The sequence below is a fragment of the Scomber japonicus genome, chromosome 9 (genome assembly GCF_027409825.1).
Source record: "Scomber japonicus isolate fScoJap1 chromosome 9, fScoJap1.pri, whole genome shotgun sequence".
Lineage (NCBI taxonomy): Eukaryota > Metazoa > Chordata > Actinopteri > Scombriformes > Scombridae > Scomber > Scomber japonicus.
In genome coordinates this window covers 20,946,125-20,970,163 of record NC_070586.1, presented here as the reverse complement: position 1 = coordinate 20,970,163, position 24,039 = coordinate 20,946,125, and the positions used below count along the sequence as shown (strand labels likewise).

Genomic DNA, 24,039 nt, shown 5'->3' with positions numbered 1-24,039 from the left:
TCTCCTGACATGGATCCAATCACTCCACTGGACTACAATCATTTCCCACCTCGATGAACTTCACCTGTGATTGGATTAAAAAAAAACTCTTCCTGTCACCTGAACCCTCCTGACCAATCACATGCCATTGTTTGTGTTTGTATGTATGCATGTGTACAACCCTCCCCCCCTCCCCTCCAAACTTCTCCTGTACCTCTTCTTCCTGGTCTGTGGAAAGCAAATGAAGAATCTTGGGCGGAAGGCAGTTTCTGCGTGCTTGTTAAAAAGAACAATCTTTGCCAGAGGAAAGTGCTGCAGCAACTGTGCTGCAGAACATGCTCGCAAAAGGGGTGACGGGAAGTACTCACTGAGCATAAAGGGAGTGCGGGGTAGGGGGGACACGTGGGGGCACAGGGGGCACCCCCTCCTTCTCAACCCCCCCCCCCCACCCACTCATTCACAGTCACATAATTTATAAGAGAATCTGTGCCTCTTAAAGGGACTGCATCGGAGGTGCGATGACAGGACTACAACAAACCTACCTTTTTTTCTGTACTGGGACACACACATGTGGTCAGGGTGTAAAATGACTGGGACTTACTTCAAGAACAAACAAGCAAATGAAAACAAAAGTGAAAACAAACAAATGAATAAAAGTGTCGGTATTTTGTGACCAAAGCATCGATGCCAAAATAATTGAACCTTCTTTTTTTGTTGCCAGTGTAGGGTACATAGCTAAGACAGGAGCCGCTCAGCCTGTGAATCTCTGAATACGTCTGTGTGCATTTTTATTTTGGCTCCTCCTCCTCTTTCCAATGTTAACGATGAACAGATGGAAACTGAACATACACTAGGAAAGGTTTTCTGCCTGTAAATATATGTCAAAGGAAAAAAAAGAAGCTCACTCAGTAATGTGAAAATAATGTCTGTCTGGGCTGACTTTGGCTTTGGAGGGGAGGGTAGACAAATTCTCACACACACACACACACACACACACACGCACAGAGCACAGATACATATATATGTATACCACATACAATAAAAAAACAAAAACATGAGTTTACACACATGGAGCTGCCTCCACTTGAAGTTGCAGATGCTAAAGTGTCACAGTTTCCCAAGACTGATGCACGTTACTGACCAAAATCACCTCATTTCATTTATTTAAAAACAAAACAAAACATGAACCCGCCCTCCGAATAGTATGTGTGTTTGTCTTTATTGGTGTGTGTAGGAGAACGCCATTAATTCTTGATGTAAGCCCAGACGGCATTGATTCATTCCAGAGGTACAAGACGAGTCGATAGTCTTTCCTTCCGGAGCTTTCTGCAGGAAAGGAAATGCAGCAGCGAGTTGTAATGAATTTGTGGTACCAGGGATGCACCGATGCCCATTTTTCACTCATGATGCAGATTCTGGTGACTAAAATATGGCCCAAAACTGACTATTGATTCCATCCATTACTGTGACTGGACGATTTAAAGCACCGCCATTATTTTGTTGTCACTGGATAATAATAATAAAATAACAATAACTCATATTTTTAGTTTTATTTTTTATTTTTTTTACAGGAATCTGCAGTTCTCCTACATGTGATTTTCCACATATGTAACCCAGATAAAAGGGAATTTTGAAAAAATTATTTCAAATGGTCAGCTTTGTATCGGTGCATCCCTATTTGTTTCTGCTCTTCATCATTCCACTATAATGGCAATGCATATCAACTGTAGTGTTACTTTACACTTTCAACATAAAAGGTCAATGATCGGCACAGGAAACATTCTGTCGCTATCATATTTCATCTGCAGGTAAAGATCTCTGACAGGCAGACAGACGGTGGCAAACTGCCGTGGTGCAAATCGGAGCTGTGACTGTTTAACTTTCAGTAAGTTCACCAAAGTTCTAAATTTATACATAGAAACACATTTGGGTTCAGAACTTCATGTTCAATCAACCCAAGAGAAATTGGGAAAACGAACACAATGAAGCAATCAATTTTTATTTCTCTATTTACATATTAATTGTTAGAACTGAAAGTGGACTTGTTGATGGCATCGCTGTGGAAGCAAGAGTGTGTCAGAAATGTTAAATCATATCGAGCCAAAACTATACTCATGTCAGGCCGACAGACGTCAGATGTCTGGCTTATTCTTTCTGTCTGTCTCCGAACCTTACCTGGTGGAACTCAAAGCTTATTCTGGTGGTGCTGTTTTCTAATAAAGAACAGCAAAAAATAGTGTTTAAGATTCTTCTATTCTATTTGTGTGGGTTTTCACACCCACAGCTTGAGCATTTACAATATTAGATGAATTGTTGTATCGTCACCTGGTTATGGTTCTTGATGATTTGTAATAAAGATTGATGAATCCCCTGTTTTGGTTAACAAAAACGTATTCTTGGTCATTGTTTAAGATGACTTGAATTGACTTTAGATTGTGTGCTAGTAGTCACACACACATACACACACCCACACCCACACACACACACAAACCCCTCGTATAAAGCTGTTTTTATTGTGTACCTGTGACATATCTGTGACAATGCATTATTAATGTTACTCAAAGTCCTAGTTTTGAAAATCTTTTTTTTTACTTAAGTGTTCTTATTAAAATGTTTAATCTGTTCACATTTTTGCTTTTCAGTTTTTATTCATTATGTTCATATTCATCAGTATTATTTTAGACACTGGCATCATTGTCCATCAGTTTGTCTCACTCACTATACTAAAATTCCCCTGTTTTCCCTTTGTATTGAGTTAATTTTTACAAATTCACAATAGGGAATAACATCATTGAAATTCAGATAATTGCTTTCAGAAACTTTTGCCCCAGCACTTGATCAGATTGATTAAAGTCCCACAGGCTCCAAGCAGAGCACTATAATGGAGACGTGTGCTCTCAATGACAATTAGGTGGAAGTTAAAAACAGGTCAGCAAATGCAAGGAGCTTCTGCTTTATCACTGGTGCAAACTGCCATCTTATTAAGTCTATACTGTTTTTCATGAGAGAGATAAGATGAGTCTGAATGTTGTGCTTTTCTTCAGTTCAGCATTTTCTTCTTTCACCATACACCAGCAATTAATACTGAAGCAGTTGATAACAACAGCCCAAATTTAAGTAATGTTGACTTACCATATGCTTCTCCAAAATCCTGATTGTCAGCAGTTGCATTTTTAACTTTAAAAATATCTGAAAAAGTAGTATTTCTGGTAGAATTGAACTTTAAGCCAACAGTCTTGATGTTGCTTGTGCATAGAATATTATTTATCTCCTACATAATAACACAAAGCAGATATTTTTAAGTACAATTACCTTTTGTTTTGTTGTGTTTAGTCCGTGTCCATGTTGTAGATCTGATATATTATTTATGACATTGAGAATATTTATTATTACAGGAATTTGAGTGACAAATCTTTGTTTTCAAAAACTCACTGCTGCAGCTGTGTGATTCATCCCCTTTCACAATGAATCAAGGAAAGACTTGTGACTACTTGTATAAGTGCACATCACCACTGGCTATTCACAGGTTATGTAGTAAAGACCATTACACACACATGTTGATACACGTGTGGCAGTCTGTGACCATAAGTCATGTTGATTTGTTTGTGCATTACTGACCTGCTTTGTCACTTAAATTAATTTAGCACAATTTGTGCAAAATCCTACAAGTGTCATGAAGTCAAACAACCAAACATATTTTTCTACAGCAAATGTTTTAACAATAAAATAACAATCTGCATACAGCTCATAACCAACCAAAAATTAAGTTGTTTCTGTTAAGTGCACATCTTGTCATGGCTAAAACTTCCTCCAGTACTGATTCTGGCCAAACTGAACATTTTCTCTCCAGTTTCAAGCATCTTCTGGAATTCAAATTATGTGGGAAGCAATGAGAAGTTTTTAGTTGATTCTGCTGTAACTCACGGACTGGCAGGACTATGGCTTAGTGGTCAGCAATATGTGTCTTTTTCTAGGTGCTTCCTACCCTAAAGAAATGCATGTTGGGTAATACTACCACTGATAGATAGAAATATCCAGGATACATTTCCCCACAGGTATTAATAATGTATAACTTTACTCAGCTAGGGAAGAATGGACATATCTCTGTGGTAAGAAATGCACAATATTTGACAAACAGTGGGGTTAATACTCTTTTTACCACCCGTAGGGGGTCATGAATATATTATCTATATCTTTTCCTGCTTTCTGTTACCAAGTGTGTGCAGGTATCAGGAGGTGGAAAGGCCTGGGAATTGGGATTCAGGACCAGGTGTGGTGGATGTCAGTGTGATATCTACCACAGCGCTCGCTCTTTCTCCCGACAGAGTAGACTGTCAGTGTCCTTGCAAGGTCAGCCGAGTCCATAACAGAGGAAAAGTTTTACTCCCCTGAGTGACAGGCTCTCTTTTTCTTCCCTACTCCATTCTTCTTCCGTCTGGCAGTGGGAGTCCAAAGTGTCTGCTTTTGCTGAGTGGAGTTGTGCGGCTCTCCGTCCCTTGAGATCTTGGCTCCCTGTTTGTTTGTGTGCGTGAGTGAGGGGGAGACAAACAGAAAGACAGGGACACAATTTGTGTGTGCGAGGGAGAGTGACGGCGTTTATTCGGGGGGCTGTTTGAATGGTTTCAGCAGAGCTTCTACTGAATGGGAAGCCACCGCCTGTTGTGTTTATACACAAAGAAGCTCTTTTGTTTTGAGAGGAACAATTGAGCTTTTCACAGAAAGCCAGAGAGCACAGACAAATTCGCCGCTGCCTTGAAGGATACACACACACACACACACACACACACACACAAACACAGACATACACACATACACGCACAGCTTCATCCTTATGCCTAAACCAGTGTCTGTCACCACCTAAGGTGGGATAGGAGACAATGTTTGTGTCTCTTTTGTTATGGCTCTTTTCAATGTCTCCAAATGTGAAGCTGAAGGTTGATGGAGCTTTTTGGAACTTTTTCCTAAATCCTCCAGCAACTTTGAACACAATAGCTTTTAAACATATAATCTATGTCCTGATTGAATGTGACCAAAGTCTAAAGGCCTGTATGTATGTCATTTTTACTGTTGCATAGGGCCAAAAGACAATAATGTATCTACTTGGAATGTGATGCTGTTTTTGATCAATGCCAATGACTCAACAATCACTTTGCCAGGTGTTGAGATTTCTGGCGCCCAAAACTCAATTTCCAGCCTGTACTCCATTTCGCAACAAAAACTTTCCGACCTAAAACCTACGCACATTTTCTGCATTTTCTGCAGTGGAGGATGTGCCACATGGGACTGTAGGGCGACATTTCATTCTCGAGTAAAAAACAAATAAGTTGGTATCATGACAGTATTATGTTTTATGATAATAAAGTGTGATTCCGTTGTATTGCTGATCTAATTCGGAAACTCGCTTCTCCTTCAAATAGCCGAGCCAGATACTGATGCTGATGTTAACGTTGCCTGGTCACAAATGCATAGTGGTAAAAAAACAACTCCATTACAAGTAAAACTCCACATTTAACATACTGAAGTAAAAGTATATAAACATAAGCTGTAAAACTGCGTTGTACATAAGATTAACACTTGTTTTAATGGTCAATTTTAAGAACTATAAATACTGTTGGGTAGTTTCATCTATAATACATATATATAAAAGATATTGACTTGAAAAAAGCAAATGTAGTAAAACATACAATATTTCCCTCTGAAATGCAGTGGAATAGAAATAAAAAGTATCCAGATATAACTCAAATTCCTCAAAAAGGGTGTGCCAGACAAATGACTGTTTGTAACGCACTGTAGTTTCCAGTTCACCTAAACTGCATGTCTTGGGAGGAAAACACTCAATCATGGAGAAAGCTTAATGAATACTCCACACAGAAACTAAAATTGCTCTTAAAAGTAGATTTATGATTCCATTATCTGTAGAGTAATTCAACTTCATGCTTACGATAAAAAACAGTTTGCATGAGTGAAACAAAGATAATCTGTGTTGGCTTAAAACGGCCTTGAGTTATTTTTAGAAGCATCTCCACATCTTAAAGCTGACAGGGAGACAAACAAATATATCAGATCCAAATTGCGTCTGTTTACCGTAAAAGCTCTCAACAATTAGACAGTATGCCAGAGACTCAACATGCTGTGACTGACATTTTCAAAAACTTTTTCAACCTTTGAAATGTATTTTGCACATAGTAAAAAACACATGACATGAATAAGAAAGCGAATGCAGATGCAGATGTTATTGAACATGAAATGTCAGGAGGCAGAGGATAATGAGCTGGAGCCTCAGTGAAATGGAAACAATAACTGACTGTTGGTTATAATTGGTGGATACTAGGACGCATCACATCATCTACTAAAGTCAGTCAAGTAAAAAAAAAAAAACAACAAAAAAGAAGTAAGCAAACACATGACAACATTGTTTAACAAATAAAAATAAAACATGTAGCAACCAGAGTATGTAAGTATGAAATAGGTACAGAAACTATATCGGAATACTTGATCCTTGAAAAACTGTGTTTGTGGTGTTCACTGTTGCTCTGTCTGCAGGGGAGTACATGAGTCGCCATGAAAAGTGCCACTTCTGTGACATTACCTGCATGCAGTGTGTGGGTCCAGAGAGAGAGGACTGCACTAGCTGCTCCCCACCAAGGTGAGAGCTACTGAAATACAAACATCTACATTCAACGGTGACCTCTGAATTCACATGACCAGAAACCCCCAGACGAAACCCCTTTTCAGCTGTGAAATCTTTATTTCTGCAGTCCTTATTTTTTTATTTTGTGATTATTTGTATATGGAGCCACATATCACAGCAATGACTGTCCTGAATTGGGTCTGTAAAACTGATAAAACCTACAGTAAAAAGTACAGTAAAATACATAAATGAAACTACCCACAATTCAACAATACAGATAGATATTATACATTAAAACCCAAAAATCAACAATACATATAAAAACAGTAGATTTAGGCACATAACAAAAGTCCATACAAAACAGCATAAAACACAGTTTACAGACAATAATACAATATTATCATAAAATGACAAGCATGTATATTTATCTTACCTATACATCCTATACAATGCATTATATAGAGCCGTTATAATTACATTACTACTCATTACTAGTCCCTACTGTTAGATTTGTTGACAGTTCAAAAAACTTGGATGCAGCTGATTACAGGATGTCTTTTTACTGTAATGAAATTGCTTTTTCTTTTCTTTTTCTTTTATAATTTTGAGTACATTCTTGGAGATGTTTGAGTTGACAAATGCTGTTTTCAGCGAAGTGATAATAACTAATATTTAGTATGTGTATGTGTATTATGTATGTATGTGGCTGAGGCATATTGTATGATTCATTGTGGACAACATCCTTACCTGCAGGTTCTTTAATGATGGCCGCTGTGACACCCGCTGCCCGGTGGGGCGTTTCCCGATGGAGAGACAATGCCACCTCTGTCACCACACCTGCAATGAGTGCACAGACGAGGGGCCTGACAACTGCACCAGCTGTGACAGAGGTACACTCACTCAAAAAATCTTTGATAATGAAATGCACATCCAGATAAAAAAGAAAATCTCAAAATTTGTATATCTCTCATATTGTATATCGACATTGTATTGTTTTAAGTGTCAGGAAAAAGCAAGTTGGTGTAGATAAAACCATCAATATAATCTTATATTTGAACTATTCCCCTTCCGTCTTCCCTATCGTATAAAGCCAGACCATTCTTTATCCTCCCTGAAGTGGCACAGGTAGCTTTGTGCAGTGGTTCACTTGAAAACCCATTTATCTATCTGTGACTGGGATCTGAGTGAAATCATGCTTTTTCCTAACATCACATGGATCAAGCCAAGGCTCATTTGTGCCAGACTCCACCAATCAATCCTAAATGAAATAAATAAAACTAATTAAAGCAGTAATTCAGCCCATGCCTGCAGATAGATGTGTTAAAAGGGGAAATAACTCATTTGTTGGTGGTATCCTCATTGCAGAGGTCACAGTGTATCTTCCAGGTTTTTGCTCAGTTAAAGGACGAACTCTGTCTGGAGTTAGATGCCTCTTGTGTTTGTGTGGTCTTTTTTATTTTGCGATATAATGTTGCACAAATACAAATAAGAAGACAATTAATTCCTTGTGTGACATTTTAACCATCTGGTTATTTTTTACGACCATAAGATCCCAAGAAGCCAATCTGAACAACAAAAAAAACCAAACAAGTATCGTTGTGATAAAGCACGGACGTGAAGCTCGCAGCTGTAGAAATATCAACCTGAAGGTGGTAGTAATAACTGTGTTTATCACAGTGTCACAGACGGTATTATGGCTGTCAGAATGAATGTATTTACACAAGGGAGATTCTGTTACGCACACACCCAGCTACACACACACACACACACACACACACACACACACACACACACACACACACACCTAAAGACACCAGACAGCCAAGGAGAAGATTAACACCAGATTTTCCCTTCACACTCTCTCTCTCTCTCTCTCTCTCTCTCTCTCTCTCTCTCTCTCTCACTCTCTCTCTCTCTCTCTCTCTCTCTCTCTCTCTCTCTCTCTCTCTCTCTCTCTCTCTCTCTCTCTCTCTCTCTCTCTCTCTCTCTCTCACGTGTGCACACACACACACTCTCTCAATTAGCCTGCAAGTTTGTCAGACTATGTTTGCAAATGTGGTTCCATTTAATTGCAGGTCTGTCTGAGGCTCAATGAGACATAACAATAATAACATAGAGAGACCCTCCATCTGTCTCTCCCTGTGTCATGTCTCTCTCAAAACAACCTCTCTTATCTGGGTCTGACACACACACACACACACACACACACACACACACACACACACACACACACACACACACACACACACACACACACACACACACACACATATGCTGATCCATACTGAGCAGACCATTCTGATACTGACCTTTGATATAATGTGCAGTTATACACCCCATCTGTGTCTAGAGGGGGGAAATGAAAGGCCTGTATAAAGGATTAGATGAAGAAAAGTAAAGGGATGGCCCATTTCAAAAGCAGTGACATACACACGCACACATTTGCTGAGACGTGCATGAAATCAAGTAAACTACACAACCTAGTACGGATGTTCAGTTTTCATTATTGCCTTTTTGTCACTGTAACTGAGCGTATGAGTGGTGTACATTTTACATGTACTTATAACTATAATAATGTAAGAGTGAGTGGATCAAATGTCTGTACAGTGATTTTCTAAAAACGTGTGGTGGAAGATACTGTAGAACAAACAACCTGTGGTGAAAACGTCTTGCTGTAAATGTCAACCTTCATATATAATGAGATACAGACAACCAGTCAAGTATTTCGGTGTATGAGTCTGAGTATGTCTCCAAACCTGTTTTGTGCATCAGTACTTGCTGCCAGAGTTCTTGTCCTTCCTGTACAGATTTCCTTCTCTTCTCCTGCTGCATCTAGATAAGTTTGGCGAGGCCAGGTACCTGTTTCAGGGTCAGTGCCGTGATACCTGTCCAGAAGGGTTCTTCCACTCTGATGATCGAAAACGGTGTGAATCCTGTCCTCCTGACTGCATCATCTGCACAGCAGCAAATCGCTGCCTCCGCTGCAGCCCAGGACACAGGCTCAACAATAGCCGGTGCGTTCCATTGGAGTGCAGTGCAGGTGAGAGACTTTAATACATGCTCATTTACAAATGACATTATGTAGTACACACTCTGTTAACTCTGTTTTATATATTGTGGATGATTTCAGGTCACTACACTGAGTTAGGTTGAGTAAGGTTGTGTAATAAAAAATAAGCATATGTAAGAAAATATATTATCTACATCTAAGTGTATGCAGTATCATTGTCAAATAAATGAAAAGTTGGGGAAGATGTTACTATAGCTGCCACTGTCGCTCAGCACCACTGTCACAGAGCGGGCTTAAATTTGGCAAACGTCACCTTGGGGAACACACATGTAGCACACTGACCTCATTTTACAACAAGTATTAAAATTCAAAAGCCCTCAGATAGTATGTTGTGATGTGTAATTTCAAGCTTTGAAGAAAGCAGCGATATTTCATAAATAACTCAAGATGCTTTTAAAATCTTAAGTAAGACTGCGTGTCCATGAGGTAATTTTTTCATGATGCTTTGATATTTAGAAGTGTTGTGATGAAGGAATCTGGGGCCGGTTTCACCAAAGTTGTAATATGCAAGATGCAATTTGCAGCAAGAGATCATTTCGCCTCTTATTGATTTTGACATGATTGACACAGATCAAACAGAACCTCATGACGATGGGAAAGAACTGTAGGATTCGGAAATGTATCTGCATTTGCAAGTGACAGTTGTTTGTGAAACAGGTCTTTGCCGTAATTTCTGATCCGTGTGTAAATAGTGCTTGCAAATGACTTGAAACAGAAACAGAAAAAACAGAAACATGACACAGGTACCTGCACCATCAAAAGGAGAAAATTACAAAAGACTCCATTCAACAGCAGAAACACACCATATCAGAAATATAAAAACAGTTTGTATACTGGTATAGACATGATGTCTTTTGCCTTAGCAGCTTAATACTGTATGAAAGAGAGAAACAACTGACAGTGCCCAAACAGGCAAATAAAGTCATCAGTATTTATTTTAATTTTTTCATCTGTCTTGGCTTGTCTAGTGATAATTTATTCTTGCTTCTGCTTTTTGTTCTCAATCTGTTCCACAACAGAACATTTGCTAAATAAGAAAAAAACACATTTTTTTAGAGAGAGATTGTGAAAGATGAACACATTGCACTTGATCTCATCGTATGAGATCAAATGTGGACACTAGCCAAAGGAGGATTGAGAAAGAACTGAAATGTTTTGAGTGAGATATCTGAGATAAGGGGAGGCGAAGGTGGAAACTTTGCTGAAACTTCACTGCTTTGAATGTGAGACAGAGGTGAAGAGTAATGATGAGAGTTAGTATGTGAGCATATAAAGTGTACAAGTGGGAGGATGAGATTATTATCGTATGTGGCAGGCAGGTCCCAACAGGCCCCACAGACAGCTTGAACTCTGGAGCAGGCGTAATTTTATCTGGTGTGAGAGGTGGTGGGATTTGGTGGGGTGTCTGTCCATTTAGCCAATGACTTTTCTTCTTCTTCTCCTTCTTCTCCTTCTTCTTCTTCTTCTTCTTCTTCTTCTTCTTCTTCTTCTTCTTCTTCTCTTCTGCAACATAAATAAAAAGTGAATTCAAAATTTTGGTGTAGAAGTTTAATGATGACAAAGTGATCAATAAATACAAACACCATTTAAGTTGCATTTACTTAAATTATGACAAAAAAAATACAATGGCAATTTAACCTCTCTTTAATCAATTTAATAAATGTGATTGTCAGGTCAGAGAGATAGAGTATGTCATCCAATATTGAACAATTAACAATTACGTTACTTCATGAAGTACTTCATAAGAAATGTGCACTTAACATTTTGAAATGAATCTGAATGACATTATTCTCTGAGTCTTTTTTCCATCTCCTATTGTTTTTAATCCCCTATTTTATCTGCTGCGTTCATTAGGTGAGGTTGCAGATGCAGAGAATGAGGACTGTCTCCGCTGTGACGAAGGATGCAAGCAATGTAAACGCAGTGAGTATACAACATCTTTCTCCCCCTCCTCACATTCTCTCTTCCTGCCTCTTTCACTTTCTTCATCCATCAAACTGTGGAAATAAAACCAAGCACTCAGTTTCTGCAGCAGTAGCAGATATATCACTGTAGCTAAATGTCTTGGAGTCAAAGTAAAACTTAGACTGCTCAGCTTTTTATTATAGTTGAAGACTTTTATCATTACAGTTCTCAGGTGTTAGATACAGCAAACTGTTGGGAAAGCTTGTAATAACAACAAGTATTTGCTGTTCTAAATGTATATTATAATTTAGATGTGAGGTGTGTAACCTGTGTGTACTAATGATGCTGCATTTGCCCCTCTCTCTTCAGAGTAGACTCTCTAATAGCACAGATTCATCATTGTAAATTAATTCAAATTAGCCTCATTCATTTGGGAAGTCATTTAAACACACATAGACCGTCTCAGAGAACTTAACTGTTGATTTTTCACCTTAGCCCATTAGAAGATGCCATGCCAACATTTGGTCTAGTATGGAGAGTATCTGATTTTTTTCACTTTTTGCAAGATGCTGATTATGCTTTCCACAATTAAAAACGACCTAGAATCTTGTGTATGTCCGAAGCACATATTATCTATCCCAGACATATCTTTCTATATAGCTAAATGTAGCTCTGAAACCGTCTTTTACTGAATGGTGTTTTGCATATTTATTCAATTTTTTTCTCAACACAGTTATATGTGAAAACTTAGATTGTATACAGTATATTACCTCAAGCTCATTCCCTCTGCTCTCTACTCTCACACCTCACCCTGTCAGTACAAGCCACAATAAGATGAGAGCATTTCCTTCCATCTCCCAGAGATGATTAGCAACATACCATAGAAAGTTGTTATTGTCCAAAACTAGTCTGAGGTAGAGATGAGCTGTTATTATGTCATTATACACTCTGTGCAGAATATCTTTCTTTGCTCTCGCCTTTCCCACCACAGCCTCCCAGACATCCACTCTTTCTTAGTAATCACAATTCTGCAAGCTAAACAAGTCAGTCAGCAGATTAGAGATGTGAGATGATTGGCCCAGTGATGTGGTGCTACGGGCTGAATTGAAGATGAAACAGAACATGCAATGTTTGAAACTGTGCATGCTTACACCATGTGTCATCATGCATTTCTAACATTAAAGTGATGGTTCGGCGTAATTTCGGCCTAGCGTCATATGCACCATGATGTCTATCTAAACACCGCCTCAGCCATTTATTTTCATTTGGTCGGAAAATAGTGGAGTTAGAGCCATCAGCCGAGTGGCTTAGTACAGACGCTAACGGGACCACCAGTGTATCTCGTAAATTACCCCACTAATAATGCCTGGATTGTTATCAAACTTCTACAGTAGTACAAATAAGGTCTTTACTCATAAATCCATGCATTGAAAAGTTTGTAAGTACACCAGGAGTTTATTAAAATAAACACTTGCCTGATGACTTTTACTGTGCTGCTACTGCTAAAGCTGTAAACATCGTCGAAATATTGCGCGATCACGCACAGATCTTAAGATGTGCTGTGCGGGTGTCTCGCAAGACCAATACCGTGTAGTCTTGTGAGACCTATTTGTAGTACTTTAGAAGTTTGATAACAATCCAGGCATTATTAGAGGGGTAATTTATGAGATACACTGGTGGTCCCGTTAGCGCCTGTACTAAGCCATTCGTCTGATGGCTCTAACTCCACTATTTTCCAACCAAATGAAAATGAACGGCTGATGTGGTATTTAGATAGACTTCATGGTGCATATGATGCTAGGTCGAAATTACGCCAAACCATCACTTTAAGCTTTTGGACATTAATGTTTAGAAATCTTTGGAATGAGAAGCCGTTAGACTGCCTTCACTTTTTTGTGGGGCTACATTGGGATTCAGAATCGGGATTCAGGTATAGATCAGGATTGAGAATTCACTATTATGTTTTGAAATTATAAACTCAACCCATCTTTGTCTTTTGAAGCTCACATCTGTGAAAGCACTAAATTAGCTGGTTACAGGTTGCAAAAAGGCACAAGAAGACCAACATTTGTACATGTGTTCTGAAGCCGAACATTTTGCTCTTTTCATATTGAGTTATGTTTTTAAGATTAGGCTTCTGAGTTTATGTGTTAGTATGTAATGTGCTTGTATGTGAGGTCTATCAGTTAGCCAGCCTGCCTGACTGACTGTGATAAGCAGCCCCTACTCACTCTTATCGCCCCCATAAAATGATTGTAATACTTCTTTTGAACTCATCATCACTTTTAAGCCTATCAGTCCTTTCTGCATTCTACAGCATACTCCCTGATCGTAGGATAAGGGTGCAGAAATATTGGATAATTTGTCATATTTAAAGATTCCCTCCAGACATGTTTTAATATGTATATAATACCCACAAGCTTGAATAGTAATAATAAAATGGTTCAATTATCTTGTTAAAGTCCTTAAAATTACATCTCCCTCATTAAAAGATCCAGAATCTATGAATATGCAAATATATTTCATTTCAGAAGTTTAACTGGTAGATGTCTCCTACTTCACTGAAAAGTCAGTTCTCAGTGTTTGTACACTGGAGGCTTCAATTTCCACATCACATTGAGTACTGTAGAATTGGCTACAAACGAGTTTTGATGTCACAAATTCTGCTTGTTCACTACATACCTTAAACCAAGATTACAGATTAGTGCAGCAAAATTTTACAGGTTCGGCAGATGAATGTGAAAAAAGTCTCGGCACATACAACATTCTGCACAGTGAACCTCAAACATCCAACTGACGGAAAAAGAAGAAAAAACACATTTTTGAGTGTGGGGGACTTTAAAATCTGTCTTGGTTTTGTGTAATTTCAGGCATAGCACTGACATACATGTCATGAGTAGCCCAGTGGTTAAATCTCTCTCAGGCTTAAAGCTGAAATCACCAGATGTAGTCTTTCACCTGTTATTAAAAAAGCCCTTCATCAGCTTGCTCTTCACTGGCACGTTGCTCCTTGTCTTCCTTTGTTACTGAGCACTGCTGCTGACACACCTCTAATCACTCTGTGTCTTTCACCAATCCTCCTCTCTGAGGCCTCTCTTCTTTCCTTCCACCATTTATACATTTTCCAGTTTAATTTGCTATACATCACCTATTTCCAACCATCATTGCCTTATGATGACTTTAAACCATGATTTCTCTACTTTGCTTCGACACCAACTAGTATTGATCTTTACTAGTCATATAATGCATCAGGAAAGCAGTAACATACAGTTCCTCTCCTGTAAAGCCAGACTCTGGCTCCTTCAAAGCAGTTGGCAAGCTGAAGCTCACCTCGCCTCCAGTGTTCGTCTTTTTCTCGTTGTTGTGCTTGACAAAAGCTGTCTTTTTCATTGATGTTTTGCCTCATTATATTAATGCACATTATCTTCTTTTTCTATATCAGCAATCCACTTCAAAAAGACTGCTTGATAAGCATATTCAGTCAGTTTCTCCATCCCCACTCTTGATTATATATCACAATTTATTTTCTGCTGAGACTGTATGCTAATCAATTCAGTGTGTGATTGTATGTGTTTAAGCGCTAGTATATGTAGTGTGAGTGCATGTAGACTGTAAATGTGTGTGTGTGTGTGTGTGCGCTCACATTCCACAAGTGCATACTTCAGGATGTGTATGCCAGTTTAAATTCTGTTGAAATCCCCCCTCCCTGGCTTGCACAGTTAATATATATGCGGCCGCTATTTTTTCTCTTCACATAGACACAGCCTGAAGGCATGATTTCCGGCTCCTCACTCCTTCTCTCCCTTATTCTATACCTCTGTCCCTCCCACCTTTCCTTTCTCCCAGTCTCTCCCTGTATGAGTAATTGCTTTCACAGGTAGTGGCTTGTCGACCGCATTGAAGTGCAAACCAGTGCAGTGTTAAGCTGTGGGTGCTGGAAGGAGACAGAGAGGCAGAGGAATTGGGTGTGGGGGTCGGCCGAGGCTTTTCTGGAGAGGATGAATGTCCCAAGGGGAAGTCTGCAGAAGGGGCTTTTTAAGTAGTTATTTCCACCCCCTTCACTGTCTCTCCCTCATCCTTTCTCTCTTTCTGCTTCCTGGCTCTGTCTGCTCTTTTATTTCTCTTCCTCCCACCCTGTGTCTTGTTTTGTTTTGTCATTAATGGACTATGGCATACCAGTGTGGCCCTTCTTTGGTTAACAGTTGTATAATTTGATTGACAGCGGGAATTAGTTAGTTTGGAAGATAAACAAACTTCCTCTTCTTGTGTATATGTGTCCAACCACACTCTCACACTCACCTAAATTATTTATCAATATCCCCTGCATATGTTACACAGACTAAAAAAAAAGCACATATACAGCGAATATCTGGATATTTTACAAACCTCTCTCACACTATGCATGTTTTTGTGTTTTTGCACAAAGTTCACCTGTAGTATGACGAGTATGAACAGAAGTAGCCGTAGAGAATCTTTGACTTTACGTTTGGGTTAGACTGGGTTGGTCTGTTTACATTGATCACACTCAACTGATGATTGATCTGAAAGTGGCACTGAATTCTTCAGTGAACTGAACATTTTTATTGTGTGATACCAGAGTGCCTCCTGCTGGTGACTGAGGGAACTGGCACTGTGTCCCAATTTCATACTACATACTAAATTTAAGGGTGTTAATATTGGGGTCTAGGTATAACTGTACAGATTGGAAACCCCCTTGAGGAAAATGTGTGATTTGTATATACATATATATGTAATTTGCTATACAAATAAAATGGACTTAACTTCAAACTGGGAGAGAGACAAAGTACACTCAAAACAGCATGTATTCTTTGCTCACCAAAGCAATACAAAAGGAAATGGAGGAGCTACATGCAGCTGCAAATGATTGAAATGATAACAAAAACAAGCTGAGCAGACTAAGTTTTTAACAAAACAATTTTGTACAACACCCAAGAACACAAACAAACAACAATATTAAATCCTTGGAAAAACATTTTATATCAGTTCATTAAATTTATTTTGCAGTGACTTTCCAGAGTCACAGTTAGAATAAAATTAATTGGCACATGTATTATAAGATTTCTTGATGGTATGAAACAGTTAATTGCTGTATGTTAAATTTGTTGTGTGCTAACTGCAAAAATATTATACTAAGACAATTAGCATGTACAGTAGACATTTACTGTACACATAAAGAATATGGAATGGAATTAAACACACCATGTGTTTAGGGAATCACAGTGCTGTGCATGAGACAGGATATGACATGACATTGTTTCACATTTTTCTTCATTTTAATGTACATGTGAAATTATACTACTTAATATTTGATATGTCATGGATACAGAATCAGCTGAACCTATTGGTAATTGTTGATTTTGATGCTTGCCCTTCATCACAGAGGATTCAGGACATCAGGAGCAGGAAACTGTCTGCCTCAAATGTGAAGATGGTTACTACCAGTAAGTTGTTTTGGCTAAGAACTTCACTGACTTTATTCTTATGCTCTCATTTTGATACCATCTGTCTCTCTGTTTGTCAGGTTGGGCACAGACTGTCATCAGTCCTGCCCTGATCGGACCTACAGTGTGGATAACACAATGGTGTGTGCTCAGTGTGAAGACAAACAATGCATGAACTGTGACAACTCCCAGTGCTACACGTGCGAAGATGGATTCTATGTCTCTGGTACCATATGGAAATCTTTACAGAACAATTATGAGCTGAGTCATAGTGTGAATATAAGCTCCTCTGGCGAGAACAGTCACCTCAGTATCCTTTAACAATGTAGACAGGAGTGGGCACTTCATCTGGATTATTAGTTTCACTGTCACTGTTCAGTTTTCAGATTTGTTCCCTAATCCACTTAGAGAGACATAAGGAGAAAGTGATTTGCATACTGATTTTGATATTTAAATAGATCTGGCTGCTAAAGGCCCTTGCGGTTGAGAGAAGACTGTTCAATAGATATTCCAGAGAATATCTTCAAATGTGCTTTTAAAGAAGTGAACACATTACAGTAAATACTTGATATGTCTGTATACATAAAAGTCTATGTGTATGTCCAGATGGAGAGTGTGTGGAACACTGTAAAGAAGGTTTCTTTGTGGATGAGGAGAGCCAGGAATGTGAGCCGTGTCACAATGACTGTCGTACCTGCGGAGGGCCGCGATTTGACGACTGTGACTCTTGTGAGGAAGGATTCACACTGAAGAATGGGGAGTGTTTGGAGGGCCAACGGTCTGCCCCCTGCCCTGAGAAATCCTTCAGAAACAGTACGGCAAATGTTAAGTACTTAAACAGCTCAATTTGTTCAACATCTGAGCCTTGTCTGTACTTGTACTCCTCTTCCCTACCTTCCCATAGCTTGCCTCACTTAGCCATCAAGCGAAGCATGTTGCATTGAAATCTTTTTTTCTAAAAATGTTTAGAAACCCACCCTAATGAGTTAATATTGTTCATTCTAGTCATTTTCACTCATCTTCTCTTTCATTCATTCTGTCATTAATGTGATACCTTTTTTTCCTTGTTGTTTTTGCTCAGAAAAAGGGGACTGTGAAGCATGTGAGGCCCTTTGTAAGACTTGCTCTGTTTCAGCGAGGGACTGCAGCAGTTGTTATTCAGGTAGATCCTTTGTCTGCAAATCTTAGCAAATTTATTACCAAGAGTTTTGAGTAAGGTTCTTCAGGTTGATCTTGAGGTTGATTTTGCACTTTGTTTTGATATATTTCTGCTATTAGCTGTAACTCTTAAATGGTATACAGTCGTTGAAACTTTTTTTGTAAAAAGAGAGACAAACAACAATAACCAAAAAAAAGTTATCATTGTCATTTCTTAGAATTATTATTTTAAGAATAGCCTTGTCTTAAATTAAGGAATCTTGTGCCTTTGCTTGAATAATTTGTAATCTATTGCCTTACCTGGTTACTGATTAAATACAGCTTGATATTAGCTGGAAAGACTTATTACGAAAAAGGGAGGTATATTTTCTGAAGTAAAAATTGCTTGACAAGATTATTTTTATATTTAGACAAAAAATAAGTCTAAGATTATTTTTATATTTAGACAAAAAATAAGTCTAATTTTCTTGAAACAAGTCTTTTTTCTTTTTTTTAAACTTTCTTAGATATCAGTTTTTGCAGTGTATGAATGCTTATGAAAAATGAAAATGTTGAGCGGACTTGTCTTAAATGTTTTGAAATACCTGCAAATGTATTTTCATCAGGATCAAAGATAGAAAGCCACATTACATCTCCCACACGTTTTTGTGCCAATGATAACTTTCGTGTTTTTTTCTTGTAACAGTGGTATGATCTGTCTTTCTACCTTCAGGTCGTTTTCTGACCGCTCGACGGACTTGTGCGCCTCGTTGTGAGTCTGGCACATTTGCCAACAAAGTGTCCAGCCAGTGTGAGACCTGCCCAAAAGGTTGCATCATGTGCCAGGATGCCCAGCTATGCCAGCGCTGTCACAGTGGATTTTACCTGTATAATGGAGCATGTGTGGTGGACTGTCCAAGGTTCTTGTCCTGTTTTCTCATTTCTTTACTTGCACATGTTTGCACGCCATCGTAATACTGTCAATCCTTATCTTCTATCACTTCCTCCTTTCCCAGAGGGATTCCTCAAGATGGCATATGCCAGCCGTGTGCCTCGAAGTGTGCATCCTGCCTAGGAAATACCTCCCACTGTCTGAGCTGTGACAGACAGTACTTGCTGCTTGACCACTCCTGCAGGGAAAACTGTCCAGAGGGTTACTACGCCACTGAGAGGGAATGCCATCGGTGCCCTGCTGACTGTAGAGAATGCAATCAAGATGGTTTGTGTAAGAGTAAGTATGCTGTGTGGAGCAGTAGAAGGCAGAGAATCGTTTTGAGTGTTAGCTGAGTTGAAGAGAGGATGAAGAGCATAAATGCAGATGGGGGAAAGACAGGAAATGCCAGTAGCTCCTGCTTTGCTCACTGGACTGCAAATAGTTTAGCCATGAAGACAGAATGTAACAACTAGAAGGAAAAAGGAAGTGAGGAGCACAGAAAAATCAGATGACAAGAAGGATGGAGGATTAGACCAGGCATTTGGGAGGAGCTTGAGGAGACATAAAACAACATTGAGGGATCTGAGTAGTTTTTCCACTTTTTTAGGTAATGTAGAGAGAAATAATGTACATATTTATGACCTAAATTAATATTAAATTCTACATTCCTATTCAATTGTGTTATAGGAAATGTGTTATCATGGAGTGGGATCCAAAGGTCATAAATGAATGCTTTTTTTTCTGAATGTACATCTGAATCTGTTGATTATGTTGGTGGTAGTCTTATGATCACATTTACTGAAGGTTAAAGAGTTTATTTCATTCTTGACAACATTTTGTTGCAGTGAAAAGTGAATAATTAGAAAAAAGGAGAAGAAAATCAAATGTATACCACAAAGATTTATGAGTTGCATTTTTTCTTTGATAAATCCATCCTTGCTTTTATTTTAGAAGTCCAGTGTCAACTATGTTATTGGACCTCATGGTAGAACATTTGGTCACAGGTGCAAGAAAATTCAGAGCACATGTATATATATTGTAAATCTTGAGAAGTCTTGCTGTTCAAAAATATATTACCCTTTTTTTCGTTCTTTTACTTTCTCTTTGTCTCTATCTCAGAGTGTGCAGACTACTTCTTCCTCCATGACGATAAGTGTGTGGATGATTGCCCTACTGGCTACTTTGCCAGTGAGAAGCAACAGGAGTGCGTGCGTTGCCATGCCGATTGTGCCTCATGTGATGGACCAGGCTTTGATGACTGTGATGTGTGTCGCAACCAGAAAGCTGTCCGTTATAATGGAGAGTGTCTAACTAACTGTCCTAACAGGACTTACTATGATAAAACTACCAATGAATGCAGAGGTAGGGCAAGTGGAATCTCATTGTGATCATAAAATAAAAATTGTTTTTAGTTCTCTTATTCTTATATCTTCCCCAAAAGTGGATGGTCTCATGGTTTTAAATTTTTCCAGATTGTGACAGGTCATGTCTGACCTGCTCAGGCCATGAGCCCTCATCCTGCCTCAGCTGTGATTTCAACAGGCGTATAGATGCCAGTGGCCACTGTATATGGTTCAATGACTGCTCTCTGAGCTCATATATGGACCAAAAAGGGGACTGCCAAGCGTGCCACAAATACTGCCATCGCTGTTCTGGATCGGGCAAAGACCACTGCCTCAGCTGCAACAAGCCACACTTCCTACTGAGTGAGTCATCAAGTGTTGCTTTCAACCAGAAGTGTGGTCAATTAACTTTCAGGTCACTCTTTACAGATGGTATTTTAGAGAAAACTTCTGCTTTAGAAATCATGACTTTGTGTCTGTGTCCATCAGACAACACATGTGTACAGGAGTGTCCTGTGGGTTACTATGCTGAGGACAAGGACGAGCGGGTGTGTGAGCGCTGTCACTTTAGCTGCACGTCGTGTACCGGCCGTCACAGTCAACAGTGTGTCGTCTGTAAACCTGGATTCTTCAAGCAGGGAAAAAGCTGTGTCGAAACCTGTTCAGAGAGGTTAGAAGAACTTACAGACATACAAACACCTCCCTACTCTTTTCTCCCTTTTTCATTAAAAATGTGAAGAAATTAACAAAACACCCTCTCCTTTTCAGTCACTTTGGGAACTTCAAGACCATGGTTTGCGAACGCTGTGATCCCTCTTGTAACAAGTGCTGGGGTCATGGTAGCACAAACTGTCTGAGCTGTCGGAATGGGTACGTCTACCTGAGGCAGCGGGGACAGTGCTTACAGAGCTGTCCTTTAGGCTACTACCAGGACAGCTGGTCCAAGAGCTGTCACAAGTGTCACCCCACCTGCAAGACCTGCAAGAGTTAAGAAAGCTTGACAGCTTATTTTTGTTTTCTTTCTTGATTTTCTTGGCTGTGCTTTGGTGTAATTTCACATTATTCATCAATTATTTCTGTTTTTGTACATTTTTTATTGAAATCCAAATTTGATTTGTATATTGACATAAAATAATTTCAGGGAGTAAAATCAGAATTAGCTGGAATTTTCATGTTGTAGAAAATGTATAGAAAATACCAGTGGCGTCAGGAGTTAATGAAGCACATGTTTTAATTGATTATTAAATGAAATCAAATCACAGATTTTTCACAACTAAAAATAACAATAACATGCATAGTCATTCTTCCCCAGCAGAGCACCTGTTCATTAGGCAGGGAAATGTTGCAATATACTGTAGGACATTTCATTACTGTTGAACTGTAGACTTAAATCAAGACACAAGAATTCATTCCCATTATAATGATTTTTTGTTGTTGTTGATGCGGATTTTGTGCACAGAGTAGGGGGGAAGAATTAAAAAAAAAGTATACACATTTGGGATATTTTGTTCCCTTTCCATTAGAGAGTACAGTTGAGAGCTGACTGGAAATGAGAGAAAAGAAAGGACGGGGAGACTTACAACAACGTCCCCGGCCGAACTGTACACATTGCACATACTGTCTGTTATCAAATAAGCATGTGTTGCATTGTACTTTCTAGTCTTATTTACTGAAGTTCCCCCCAAGCCAAGACATATTTCAGCTGTGCTTCTTTTCATTTGGAAACTTCATTTCAGCCATGTGAGGAAATTTGACGGAAGTTACTATAACACAATATCTCTCATTCTCTCTCTTCCCGTGTGTGTGTGTGGTTGTGTGTATGTCTTTCTTCTTTCAGGAGGTGGTGCTCTAGCCTGCCTGACTTGTTATGAAGGCTTCGCGTTTATGAAGGGCATCTGTGAATCACAGTGTCTCGTAGGCTTCTATGCAGCTTCTAAGGTTACAGTAAAGCTTGTGTGTTACTTTATATGTATTTACAATGAGTGTCAGTGTTCAACCAGCTATTTCACAATAAACAGATGATAGATTACACAGTGATAGCCAGTCTAAAATGCTTCAACATCATAATGTACATAGCTGTTAATTCCTCTGTTGGCTCAGGTGTCTGAGTCTCAGATCGACACACCAAACTGCAAAATGTGTGACTCGTCCTGCATGGACTGCCGAGGTCCCAGCATGTGGAACTGCACACTGTGCCCCGCTCTCCAGATCCTGGCTGATGATGGCCGTTGCCTGAGCTGCTGTGGAAATGAGATGCGCCAGGATGATAAACCAATACCCTGGGAGTGCTGTGACTGTGAGGCCTCACGAGGTAAATGAGGATGCACACTGGAACACAGACTCCCAGTTCTAGTAAAATACACACTGATCAATGACGCCTCTTGTGTGTCAACTTGTGAATGAAAATTCCTTCTCTGGATTTGTGAATACTATTGATACTTGATGTGTGAGTCATCAGTCAATCTTTCTCAGTCTCTAACGATTACAGACAATACTATATTTCATTGGAACTAGAGTGTGGTAACACACACTCACGCCATGCAGGAATCATCAGAAACCCTGTGTGGAGTTTGTCTCATGTAACTGTCTAATAGTCTGCTCCTTCTCCTTCACAGTTGAATGCATCCTGGATGTCAACTTTGTGTTGCGAGAACCTGAAGATTTAGAGGTTCAAGGCAGCACTGCCAAACGCTTTGTCACTGTTTACATTCTACTTATCCTCATCGTGGGTGGAGGGATCTTCCTTTTCCTCTATGTTCGATCTAAATCACTCCCTGTCCCTGGCATGCCCCAAATCAAAGCTGGAGGCTATGAGAAACTAGACAGCAATGGAGAAGTTGGCTCAAAACACGCCAGCTCATCATTAGGGGACTATAATGACAGAATCATTGGATGTGATGATGGTGAGGGAGAAGAAGAAGAAGATGATGACGATGATATTGTGTACATGGCACAAGATGGGACAGTGTATCGGAAGTTCAAGTACGGACTCTTGGATGAGGATGAGATTGAGCTGGAGTATGATGATGAGAGCTACTCATACAGATGAAAAGAAAGCACAACAAACCTTGACTGCACAGAAATAGCTCCTCCTTCCATATCACTCTAAATATGTTCATATGTGATGTCTATTTAAATCAAACTATTTACACACAGTTTTTCAGACCAAAACTATTTTTAATCAGGAACTCATCTGTGTTATACCATCCATGTAGCAGTCATTATGTTGATGTGATATTTTTTGCTGAGCAGGTATTACCAACAGGATATATACTATTCTGTGGTTGCTACTTTTAACATGGCTGCAATTACGGGCAAAACCAATGTTCTGAAACATGAATATAATTGATATTTTCCTGTAAAACTATTTTTAGCCATTCTGTTTAGCCTGTTTCAAGCCATATTGCTGGCACACAGAAGATATTTTGAGTTTGCCTTAAAAACAACACAAGGATCAAATTACTACATTTTCTAGTCTCATATTTGTGCTGCAGATATTTTTTTGTTTGTTTTTTTGGAAAATGTGGCTTTTTGAGTAGACATCTAGCATAGAGATTCCATTTTTTTCTGGTGCCAGT

The 24,039-nt window shown here is 39.1% G+C and overlaps 2 protein-coding genes across 4 annotated transcripts in view; both read left to right on the top strand.

Annotated features, from left to right (window-relative positions):
* The window catches only part of pcsk5b (proprotein convertase subtilisin/kexin type 5b), a 54,980-nt gene extending 52,377 nt beyond the window's left edge, over positions 1 to 2,603 (top strand). For 2 of the 3 annotated variants that reach the window (XM_053326051.1, XM_053326050.1), the window contains one exon: positions 218 to 2,603. In XM_053326051.1, coding sequence (XP_053182026.1) covers positions 218 to 333 — 116 coding nt within the window. In that variant the 3' untranslated portion in view covers positions 334 to 2,603. The remainder of the gene's footprint in view (positions 1 to 217) is intronic. The other variant, XM_053326053.1, reaches the window with a different exon arrangement.
* Positions 2,604 to 4,071: 1,468 nt separating this feature from the next.
* LOC128364920 (proprotein convertase subtilisin/kexin type 5-like) lies at positions 4,072 to 24,003 on the top strand. Its single transcript, XM_053325540.1, has 19 exons — positions 4,072 to 4,088; positions 4,206 to 4,312; positions 6,523 to 6,625; positions 7,364 to 7,500; positions 9,447 to 9,650; positions 11,535 to 11,603; positions 16,987 to 17,047; positions 17,128 to 17,273; positions 17,654 to 17,860; positions 18,129 to 18,161; positions 18,918 to 19,104; positions 19,201 to 19,415; positions 20,238 to 20,480; positions 20,591 to 20,824; positions 20,951 to 21,131; positions 21,230 to 21,447; positions 22,299 to 22,399; positions 22,562 to 22,772; positions 23,077 to 24,003. The coding sequence occupies exons 1-19, from the start codon at positions 4,072 to 4,074 to the stop codon at positions 23,508 to 23,510; spliced, it is 3,108 nt and encodes a 1,035-aa protein (XP_053181515.1). The 3' UTR covers positions 23,511 to 24,003.
* The last annotated feature ends 36 nt before the right edge of the window (positions 24,004 to 24,039 follow it).

What these genes read in the sequence shown, in the direction of transcription:
- LOC128364920 (XM_053325540.1), top strand. An exon ending in TCAAGATGGTTTGTGTAAGA is followed by an intron (nt 19,416 to 20,237) that starts GTAAGTATGCTG and finishes TCTCTATCTCAG; the next exon opens with AGTGTGCAGACTACTTCTTC. An exon ending in GTCGAAACCTGTTCAGAGAG is followed by an intron (nt 21,132 to 21,229) that starts GTTAGAAGAACT and finishes TCTCCTTTTCAG; the next exon opens with TCACTTTGGGAACTTCAAGA.